The 12120-nt window shown below is 38.9% G+C and overlaps 1 protein-coding gene across 1 annotated transcript; it reads left to right on the top strand.

The window, feature by feature from the left end:
• Positions 1-2132: 2132 nt before the first annotated feature.
• Positions 2133-10775, top strand: LOC137943783 (pentatricopeptide repeat-containing protein At3g13880). The gene is made up of 2 exons (XM_068789216.1): positions 2133-5197; positions 9668-10775. The coding sequence occupies exon 1, from the start codon at positions 2133-2135 to the stop codon at positions 4602-4604; it is 2472 nt and encodes an 823-aa protein (XP_068645317.1). The 3' UTR covers positions 4605-5197; positions 9668-10775.
• Positions 10776-12120: the final 1345 nt, after the last annotated feature.

The following is a 12120-nucleotide window of genomic DNA, read 5'->3' as shown; positions in this document are numbered from 1 at the left end:
CTTTTTATAGGTCTCTCGTTAGCGCCCTTCAATACATGACCATTACTCTCTCTGACATAGCCCATGTGGTCAACTATGTTAGCCAATTCCTGCATGTTCTCACTGAAGATTATTTTCTTGTTGTTAAGCGTATTTTTCGGTATGTCAAAGACACCATTCACTTTGGCCTTACCTTTCGCCCATCTGCTACTCCTGGTGTTCTAGTTATTTACTTTGATGCTGCTGGGCTGGTTGTTCTGACACTCGTTGCTCCACCTCTGGTTACTCCATTTATCTTAGAGGCAATTTGATTTCTTGGAGTGCTAAAAAGCAACCAACGGTATCATGTTCCAGTTGTGTATCGTACTCTTGCGCACACTGCAGTTGAACTTATTTGGCTTACGTATCTCCTTTGCGATCTACATGTTCCTATTCCACAATCACCTATTCTCTTATGTGACAACAAAAGTGCAATCTTCTTGAGTTTCAATCTAGTTTCTCACAAGTGAGCCAAACATGTTCAATTAGATTATCATTTCCTTTGAGAACTTGTTGTTGTTGATAAACTTCACATGCAGTATGTACCATCTCACCTGTAGGTTGCTAATATTTTTGCCAAAAGTATTCCACACCCTCTCTTTGATTTTTTTCACTCCAAACTTTACGTTTGTTCTAATCCAATGCTCAACTTTTAGGGAATGGGGGTGTGAACGATATGCCGTCGTAATAGAAGCCTGCAGACTAGGCTTACATTATCGAAACCGAAGGAAGACGACAAGATCACCGAGTGCCATAAATAGTCATTTTCTATTACTAATTTTATGTATAAATACTCAATATAATCTAGGTTATGATCGTGGTGATTTCAAAAATTAATTAAATCTTTTTAGGAGGCATTCATCCTATAAGAAACATAGAGATTTCGTCCATGAGTTTTGGGTTGAATCCGAGAAACTCTGATTTAGGGGTGATATAGGAGCTCGACTGAGGAGGATATAGGGCACCACGAAGAAAGGAGATGTATGAAATTTCCAATATCCCAAATCACCCCTATAAATTTTTCTCTTCATTTTCCATTTCTTTTCTTTTCTCTTTTCTCCAATTTTTTTGATTATCTGAGAGAGAAAATATGTTTCCATATTATTTTCTTTTCTCTCATGATTCTGTGCTGCCCAAACATCAGAAAATGACCTTCCTTAATAACTTTTATTATTAAATTTTATAATTAAAAAAATATTTTAATTATTAGGTGACTAAAGAGAAAGTTACAATTAAGGCAAAATTGATTATTGAGATGAGAACACACACTCAACATTTAAGATGAAGTCGTTTACTTGGTTTTGTGCCATCAAAATAAAACAAGACACTTTGAGAAACTTCACAATTAAATATCAAAGTCTAGATCCTATTGATGGGAAAAAAGACACTCGCATCATCACAAGATTGGTTGCTTCTGGTAGATACGATCAGAGGCTCTACGCTCTCTGTTGATCGAAAAATGTGCGAATGGAATAACTTTTCTGGCTGCGTGGTTCAGTGGAAATGGTTCGCTACCCGCCGCGGTCTTTGAGCCTCCTCTCCGAGGAGCTATTTGAAGAGGAAATATCGATTCTGGGGTGCCACCAAATGAATTTGGCGTATGCCCCTCAATAGCATTAGCCAAGAGTATGCCCATTGAATGATTCGACCAGTGTTCTTTTTGCAGTAATGTGAACATTCTATTGAACATGGGGATACATTCTTAGATATCACGAGACATAAAGGTACACCATTCCTATCTTTCACCGGGTTGATGGACTTGGGACAATGACAGTCGAAAAAACATGCATTACTGCTAATGTGAAACAATGTTCGAATGCAATACATCATGTTTTGATGTCGCAGTTCTGTCCCTAGAACTGTTGTTCCTGAAGTTGCAGTGCCAGCTTATGCTTGCAATTCATGAGTCCCCAATGTCTGCTATCATTTGGTTTATGTTTTGTTGATTCCCTTCTACTGTTCAGTTTGTGTAGTTTGTGGTTCTTCCGCTGTTAGTCTTAATGGCTCGTCAGGACTTTCTTGCCATTTTGTTTGCTGCATTGGTTCATGTGATAATCATTATGTTATGTTCAATAGTTGCAGGTGCTTACTTCACATTGTAGTTAGGAGGTGGAATGCAGTGGTGTTGTTGCAAACGTTTTGTTGCCTTTTCAGAGTTTTTCTTCTTCCACTGCGCTAAAAGTTTTACTACATCAGTGGCAATTCAAAATCCGCTAAAGCTTTATCCAGGTTCTTCGATAGATTCTCTCAAGTACACAAGTCTTATCCAATCATTCACCAAAAAAGGATCTTTGATTGGGGGAAAGCTAACTCATGCTCACATGATTGTTACCTCTTTGAAATCGTCTCTCTTTTTATTGAACAATCTCCTAAATCTATATTGGAAATGTGGAGATATGGATTCTGCTACTCTCCTGTTTGATAAAATGCATGAAAGGAACGTTGTCTCTTGGAACTCTGTTATTTCTGGATATTCCCAAGTAGGTCACTATGATATGGCTTTAAATTTGTTTCTGGCTGCCTTGAGGACTGAAGTTAGGCTTGATAAATTCACTTATGCTTGTGTATTAAGTGTCTGTGCTCAATCTGGGGATCTGAAAACTGGTAAGATAATCCATGGACTCATTGTTGTTGGCGGCTTTGGGTTCCAAAATTTTGTGGCAAACTCATTGATTGATATGTACTCGAAGTGTGGTAGGATTGATCAGGCAAGATTTCTGTTTGACAACTTGGATGATTTAGATAGCGTTTCATGGAATTCTTTGATTTCTGCATATGTTCGAATTGGTTTAACTAAGGAAGCATTCCGGGTTTTCATTCAGATGCAGCGAAACGGATGGAATATGAACACTTATGCTTTAAGTAGTGTTCTTAAGGGATGTTCGATTTCTGACGATGGAGAAAGTTTTGGAAAGATAATCCATGGGTTAGTAACTAAGGTCGGGCTAGACATGGATGTTGTTGTAGGTGGGGCCATTCTTGACATGTACGCAAAAGTTGGAAGGCTAAAAGATGCAATCGAAGTTTTCAAACTCATGCCTAATCATAATCTAGTTGCATTTAATGCCATGATTGCTGGATTTTTCAGATCAAACGCTAATGTTTCTGACAAACTTGCAGAGGATGCTCTGAGTCTTTTCTCTGAGATTCTGAGGAGAGGAATGAGGCCCACCAAGTATACATTCTCAAGCATACTGCGAGCTTGTAATGTTGTTGAAGCTTTGGAACATGTGCAGCAAATTCATGCTCAAATAATTAAGTACAACCTTCATCTTGATGAGTTTATAGGAAGTGCTCTAATTGACTTGTACACTAAGATGGGTTCCATTGAGGAAGGATTGAGATGCTTTACCTCTGTCCCGAAACAAGATATAGTCTGCTGGACATCCATGATTGCAGGATACATTCGAAATGGGCAATATGAAGAAGCTCAAAGTTTGTTCTATGGCTTACTTGGGACAGGAAAGGAGCCAGACCATTTTACTGTATCTAGTGCATTGAGTGCTTGTGCAAATTTGGGAACTTCAAGATCAGGGGAACAACTTCAAGGTTATGCCCTCAAAGCTGGATTTTATCATTCTACCATAGTTGGTAATTCACAGATTTGGATGTATTGTAAGTCGGGGGATTTTGATTCTGCCAAACTGACTTTCAAGGAGATGGAGAATCATGATTTGGTGTCATGGTCTGCCTTGATCTGTGCTCATGCTCAACATGGCCAAGCAGCAGAAGCTTTGAGTCTTTATAAAGAAATGGAAACACACGACGTTGTCCCAAATGAAGTGACATTCCTTGGGCTTCTTACTGCTTGCAGTCATTCTGGACTGGTAGATGAAGGATTCAGGCTTGTGGAGTGCATGAAAAACGACTATGGCATAGACCCAAATGTCAAGCATTTGGCTTGCCTTGTTGATCTTCTTGGTCGTGCTGGCAGGTTGGTTGATGCTGAGCAATTCATTGCAACCTCAAGTTTTAGCAGTGATCCTGTGATGTGGCGTGCTCTTCTTGGCGCTTGTAGAATCCACGGTGATACAAGTGTGGGGCAACGTGTTGCCAATCGAGTAATTGAGCTTGAACCACAAGCTTCTGCATCTTACGTTCTACTTTACAACTTGTATATGGATGCTGGTAAAAATTTAGATGCAAACAGTGTGAGAGATTTGATGAAAGAGCGGCGAGTAAAGAAGGAACCAGGTCTTAGTTGGATTGATGTTGGAACAAGTATCCATTCTTTTGTGGTAGGTGATAGATCTCACCCTGACATCCAACTTATTTACACCAAATTGGAGCAGATGTTGGAGAAAATTAAGGAGATGGGTTATATCTCTACAAACTCTTCTGATGATTCTGATGAACAGAAGACATTTGTGAACCACCATAGCGAGAAGTTGGCAGTAGCTTTTGGAATGATTGCATTACCGAAATTGGCTCCCTTAAGGGTGATGAAGAACTTAAGGATTTGCAATGACTGTCACACGATAATGAAGTTCGTCTCCAAGACTGAAAGGAGGGACATTATCTTGAGGGATTTGATAAGATTCCACCATTTCAGGGCAGGCTCCTGTTCTTGTCATGACTATTGGTAGCATGAGGAAGGGATTCAGAGGCGTTGGCAAAGATAATAAGCATCATCAAGTATACTCTACATGGAGAAAGAATGCCAGTTGATTTGATGGCTCAGAACTCATAATTGATAGGACGGAGAATATCATTTTTGGAACATGATGGGAATTTTAAGGGCCTTTACTGAAATTGACGTGGAGGATTTTTCATTACTATAGTATTGGCTTTGGCATGAGCAACCAAGTTTATAACAAAGGAAACATGAAAAAAAAAACACCTTTTTGTCTCCTTCCCCTTCCACTGTTCTATGCTATTTGAGAATGTCTGATGAGGAGCTTATGTTATGGAACCATCGACAACTGTCTGAGGAGTCTCTGAGATTGAAACACCAGGTAAGAGCCTATCTCTTCTTAGATGGAAGCTCCAGTGGAGATGGGGCTTCTTTGCAGCCTCTCTAAGGAGATTAAAATGAGCACTCCTGTTGAGACTCAGGTTCGAGTACATCTTTTTACTGAGATCTGATAACCTCCTCCATTAAGGATATGTGTTTGTCTACATCTTCTCTCCTGACATGAAGTTCGGAAAACCAGAATTTTAAACCTTGTGACTTATGCTGGTAAGCTTACGCCTTATTCATTTGAATTGTTTATATTTTCGAAAGTTAAAAGCAGATCTTTATTTCATCTTTCTGGCAAATGTTGTTTCTTTTTCCAAATGCTTTTTCTGTTATTGTTCTAGAATTAGATGAAACTTGTGAATATAGAAGACAAACAGAGGAAATGGGGAATAGGTGAGTTATAAGCCGCATCAAGAGAGAAAGAGGAGGTTGAGGTAAAAAATGACCTTCCTCCCTCTTATATCCTATTCACCGAAAAATATGGCTGAGAAAACATATTTACCCCTCATTTCAGCCTTACACAAAATAAGTTAGTTAAGTAGTTTAAACTACCCACTGACATCCCTGAACCATATAGACGGAAAAAGAAAGTAGCACAAAGACATAACTACGTTAACACCAAAATGACACCCTTCCACCTTAGATATTTGTAGTTACATGATAGTTATTTGGACCCACAAACCCCTCGATTGCAAAAGGACTGATTAGCTGATCTTTTGGCTAATTGTGGAGTCTCATGACATTATTTTTCTTTTCTGTTGAGAACTTATGCAGTGTAAATCAAGGCAATGCAATGTGAACAAAGTGATTCAAAAAAGCCAAAACCCTAATGTGTCAAAAGATTAGAAGATTTCAACCAAAAGGACAATTTCAACAAAGGGTTTTTAGAAGATTGGCAGGCCTGTTTCAGCCCAAGAGAAGCCAAAAATCCCAATCCACAGGTATTGGAGCTGAAAGAGGGAATTCAAGATGCCTAAGGTGAGTCATGGTCACTGGTAGGGGTGGCATCGAACCTAGCCAGTTCGTGAGTGGCTCGAGTTCATCTCGGTTCCGGCTTAGTTCAATTCGAGTTACCTGGTTCTTGAACCGAGTTCGAGATCCGGATAAGGCTCGTTTAAGTTAACGAGCCAAGCTCGACCGAACCATGGTTTGGTTCGAAAGCTCGCTAGCCGGCTCGTTAACTTAACGAGTGCCCCGGGATTTGGGGAGACGGGAGGCGGGTAGGGGTGGCATCGAACCGAGCCGGTTCGTGAGGAATTCGAGCTTGGTTCGACTAAACCTGATCTCAAATCGAATTTGAGATTGGGTTTCTGACTCGTTTAAGTAAACGAGCCGAACCCAACTGAGGCTCAGTTCTCGCGAACTGGCTTGTTTATTTAAACCTAGGGTAAAGATATGGGACGGGACCGAAAGAGAAACCTCTCTAGTCGGGATTGAAGGAGGAAAGGCGAAAACTCCTACCTCTTTTTCGCTAATGCTCCCCCTTCTCCGGTTCGTGAACGATCCCCCTTCTCCAGCTCGCGAACGCCGAAACAAGGGCCGAGAGGCCAGAGCCAGTGGGACGATCGTGCGTGCCTTCTCTGGTTACAGGTACTTTCCCCCCTTCTCCCTTGTTGTCTCTTTTTCTTTCTTCCTGTAATCGCCTACTGGAGCATCATCTTTTATTTTTTAAATGATGTAGGAAGTTCTGCTTGGGAGCTTGTTCCAGCTGCGTCAAACCAAATCCGGGGCGGTAAGGAGGAAACCTTGTATTCCGTTTTTGTTCCTGTTTTTCCATCCCGAGAAAGCATATTCGCTTTTGTTCCCGTTTTTCCACACCGAGGAAGCATCACTGATTGACGTACATTTTTCTGATCTCTTCTTTGCCCTCGAGTTACAACCTTCTCTCAGATTACTTTGATTTTCATCTTTTTTTTCAAGTGGCAAATATCTTGTTCCCGTTTATAGAAATAAAAATCTTGTTCCCTTTTACATTCTCTCAGAACTTGTTTTTACAAAATCTTGTTTTTTTATTAGGCTCTGTTATTTCTGTAAGTTATGCTTTACACTGATTTTTTTCTCAAATAAACGAGCAATCCTTGTTGATTGCATAACGATATATGTATCTGTTATAGTGCTGACCACTTGTTTGATAATATGTGCATGTGAAAACCGTCAGGCTAGAATATCATAATTTCTTTAACTATGATACAAATGTCTTGTTCACTACATGAGTGTATTGTTCCAAAGTTGACCAAGGAGATACAAAGAAAAGTGAGAAGTAATGCTGAGCTTTAGATGTTATGATGAAGGTACCTCTCTCTAAATACTGCAATTGAGTATAACAAACAGGCATACTCAAAATTTAAGTCATATAGGAAAATAAGACTTGATGGGTTTTTCAAGCCAGCAATAAACTAGCTTTACCCCATCCTAATGTAAGAAAGTGTTTAAGACATAGATGTATACTGGATTATATTTTTTTGTTTGGGTGATTGTAAATTTGATATCGATATTACATTTAAATTTTTGTGTTTGATTATTAAATAAAGTTTATGCATACTATTTTGTTGTGTTTATGAACAATTTTATGCAGAGTGTATAGACAATTTTATATAGGATTTATGTATAAGAGGTCATGCCCAATTTTAGTAGGTTGGAGCTCGAACTCAATTAAAATTCTTGGGCTCGAGTTCGATTACAATTTTAGGCTTGAGGCTAGGCTCGGCTCGAGCTTGAGTTCTAAATATTTAAATCAAGCCTAGCTTGAACATATGCAGGTTCAAGCTCGGCTCGACTCGATGCCATGCCTACTCTTATCTACTGATTGGAGTCATTTATTCCGTAGACTTTAGCAACAAATCAATGTGGATTATTAGCTAACCAGGCCTACCTCTCCCTTGGCACAAGCCCAATTTTATGCAGGAATTATGTATATAGGTCATACCCAATTTTAAGTAGAGGTCATGCCCAATTTTATGTAAAATGTATGCATAATTTTATATACAGTTTATTTGACATATATTTTTTGTAAAGTTTTAAATGTATGTTAGAGGTCGAGCTCAAACTCGGTTAAAATTATTGGGCTCGAGCTCGATGATAATTTTAGGCTCGAGGCTGGGTTCGGTTCGAGCTTGAAATATTTAAATCAACCTCAGCTCGAACATAGGCAGGTTTGGGCTTGACTCGGTTAGGCTCGATGCCACCCTTAGTCACTGGAATAAAAATTAGGAAGTTAATATTTTTTATCTCACCAAAAATTTTGTTTTTATAAGGAATGTCAGCAATACTGTATTGAGCTTATGAGAAAGTTTCCCAGTTTGGGCAGTTTTCAAAGAATATGCCATATGATGGTCAATACAAGTCCAAATCAAGTCAAACTTTTTTTTATTAGTTAGCTTACTTAATTTAGAATCAAATATTTATGGGAGAGATCTTTAGAGTTACTATGTATATAGAGAGGGGAATGTACAATTGTTTATCCCAGCAGGTTTGAAAGAGCAGCCGAACATAAAACACAACTAAACTAAAAAAAATAGAGCAAAGGAAACAATGGAACAAGATGCGGAGCGCCTAGCCTTCACATCCACTTAGGCTCCTCTGTATTAATCGTAACACCTTCTTTAGCCTTTTTATCTATTTCAGCCTTTACCGATCTTGGAACATGATTCGAAGTGATGTGAAGATCATTGGCAAGGTCCAAAATTTCATCCCAGTGGGGCAGCAGTCACCAAGGTGGTTTGCTGCTGCCCAAGCCCCAATTTATAATTGTCTTGGAATCGCCTTATTTTTTCTCTTATTGACTCTCCAGGCATTGAAGTGATTTGATTTTCCTTTTTCTCCTAAAATCCGAATTTTTTAGCCAAATTTGTCTTCTAATCAGAGAGTTTTGGTCTAACTTAATCACTCCATGATGTGCTCATTCAAGATATGCAATATCTTGCATCGATGCTGTTTTCAAGTTTTGTGTTATTGTTACTTGGTTGTATATCTTCTGCATAGTTAACTCTGAAAAATTGTGCTCATCCCAAAAAAGTTATATTTGGTCAAGTTTATTAAGTTCTACCATTATAGTCTCCCCTAGTTTTCCCCAAAAAAAAAAGAAGGTCACTTTGGAAGTATGAGTGTTGCATAGTCGCCTCCTTTCGGTTAAAGTTGTTTTCCTAGAGTATTTTTTCAGTTTATCATCTTGTGTTTTTATCACTTTAGAGCAATGCCTGGACCCACTACCTAAAAAGTATAGGAGTGTGCCCAACATCCAGCTTGAGTAAAGTTTTTTATTCTTCACCCAAGAGGTGATTTGTGTTTGAGCTACCCTTAAAAAGTGAGTAATCACTTTTTTAAACCCTAAAGTTGGGCTAGTTTACCGCCTTTAAAATTGAGCGGAGTGTGATTCAGACTATGACTATTTTGATTGGTGTATGGAGCTTTGTTGTACGGCTAGGAGTGATTTTCTTCTCCCATATTGTGTTTTGTCCAAGCTGGGTCTCCTTGTCCTTTTTATCCCCAGTTTGAGAGAGAGAAGTACAAGAAAGAGGTATTTTGTTCCACATGTTATGTTAATTTTTATGTGACCAAAATATTCAAGAAAGGGGGAGCACAAAAGATGAAAGTTTTTTTCTTTTCCAAAAATTCAACACATATTTTTCATATTATTCTGATCTCCCTTTTACTGATTTTTTAAAATTTTGCACTCCATTGTAAGTGCAGGGACTCTGAACCACTCTAATTTGTGGGTCTTTGCCAAAGGGAATTTGTCAACCTCAAGCTCCAACCTATCGCCTCAAGTTCCTGGCTAGCAAACTTAATGAAAAGCTTGCTCCACGTTTTTATGGACCCTACCAAGTGCTGGAAAGGATTGGTGCAGTCGCTTAGAGTGAGATCTACTGCCTTACACCAAAATCCATCCGGTTTTCCATGTCAGCCAGCTGAAGAAAACTACGACTGCCCCACCATCCTCACCGATGACCTCACTCTCTTTGTCCTGCCAGCCAATGTCCTTAATACTCACCAACTTCCGGGGTGACCTCTTGAGGTATTGGTCCAATGGCAAGACCTGCCAAACTTTGAAGCAACCTGGGAACCATATATTGTTACCCATTCCCATTTCCCTTCCTTTCACCTTGAGGATAAGGTGGCTCTCAAAGGGGGGCATAACGTTAGGCCAATGATAACCCGAGTATACAGCAGAAAGGGCAAAAAGGGAATTACAGCAGTAAAGGGGGGTTTGGAAGGGACCTTCAGACGCACTGAAGTGGGCCCCTCCCAAGGACAGTAAGTTGAAGGCTGCACAGGCAAAGGGAATAAAAGAGAGGGATGGCCAGAGGGGAGGACACAGAGAAGACAGCTTTGGGAGGAGGCTACACCCTCGAAGTTTAGCAGGCAAACCACCTTACAGCAACAGGTATGCAATCTCATCCTTTGGTTTCCATCAGATTAATGAAGCAGAATTTCACAGGAGTGTTGCAATGGCACTAGAGGAATTCAATCACGGACAAGAAGAGAAGGCCTTTTTTTTTTGTTTTGCTGGGAGGAATTCAATCAACCTAGCTTTAATTAAACCAGTGCAAGACAGAACCCAAAGGTCTGTTGTTGTCTTCTTTAATTTTACGTTTTCTCAATTTGCACTGGGTAGTTTTATTTGTGAGCTTTGAGTTCACTTCGCATGAACTAAAAGATGTAGGACTAAATCAACATTAATTTAGTAGGAGTACATTAGGTTTGACAGAGGATTTGTTGCTCAACTCCTTTGTGCTTATCACATTGAGAACTCTGGATCCATCAAAGAATGTTGCCAAGTTACTTGAACAGTTGGATGTGAGTCGCATTTGTTGCTTTAACTATTGTTTATCATTTAAACACATGTACATAGTTTATTTTTTTCTCCCTAATCCAATAGTGAGTGCCTCACAACCGTTACTTCACCAAACAACAAGCTAGTACTTTATGTTTAATTGGAAATCTGATTCAAGACACTACTTATCTTCACTTTCTAGTAACTTTATAGTTTACTGGCTTCAATGCTGCATAAATCTTGTTTGTAGATTTCCCATTATTGTTTTCCCTCTGAAGTTGTAAAAATAGTACACCATTTTTTCTTGAATAATTTTTCAGGTAGGAACTGGAAAGGAATTAGACGCCCTAGTTCAACACTAGCGAGAGCATTAATAATCGCAAAAGGAGAAAAAAGTAAACACGAAAATACAATAAGATTTATACAAGTTCGTTTCAAGGTGAGACTAGGTTCTGACTTCCGCCGTTGCAATAATTCACTATGAAGACGAAATAGTTTATAAAAGAAATAACACACACTTACAAGTTTTTTTCTCTAACCTCTCTCGGCCGCAACTGATGATCCTTCTCTGAATGATAAAAACCTTAACAACGATGCCCCTAAATATACATGGAAAATTAAGGCAATCGAATTATAAGTGTGAAATCCCCAAGTTATTGTTCATGAAACAACAATCAATATATCGTGGACCTTTCGGGGGCTCTCCGCTCCCCTTCCAACCCCATGACGACCTTACTGTGAAGGTCAATCCACGACACAGCATAAGGTGTTAATTAGGTTCCACAACTTAACAAGAACTTGCAAATGGGGATATGTTTGTGAGTTTTTTATGTTTCTTTTCATCATTGAATAAACCTGTTGCCTCTGAGTTTTGCTTTCTCTTCAATTTTTTTCTTTTTGATAACACGTTTAGTTTATTTGTTGATGATCATTTCATTAAACAAGTGGGAAGGGGAGTCAAGTTTGCAATATTTTGTAATGCATTTTCAAACTCAACACAAACTTTTGAGGTCAGTATGAACATGGCATTCAAAATAACTTCCTGGATCTCTTCTCATCCCTTATAAAATATTGAAAACAAAAAGAAGCTATAATTACAACTAACTTCATTTCATATAATTACATAAAATTTAGCTGATGGACACTTCATTTTGTCACCTTTTTTGTCCTTTTGTTTTTTAAAATGATATATATATTAACAGAGTGAGAAAAATCTAACAACCACTTTACAAATGGGTGGCTATCATATACTCCATTATTGATTGTGGAAGTTGTTAATTTGCACATGCCAGCATTAAAACTAGAGTTTCTGCAGTAGCTTTTGGCCTATTAATGATCTGATTTCTGCCGTAGTGAAACTGTGAGATCG

This window comes from Aristolochia californica, unplaced genomic scaffold (genome assembly GCF_029961685.1).
Source record: "Aristolochia californica isolate CCGP_79_NKW_82.1479 unplaced genomic scaffold, dmAriCali1.0.hap1 SCAF_11, whole genome shotgun sequence".
Lineage (NCBI taxonomy): Eukaryota > Viridiplantae > Streptophyta > Magnoliopsida > Piperales > Aristolochiaceae > Aristolochia > Aristolochia californica.
The sequence above is the reverse complement of the archived record's forward strand: the minus strand, read 5'-3'. Positions and strand labels throughout refer to the sequence as shown.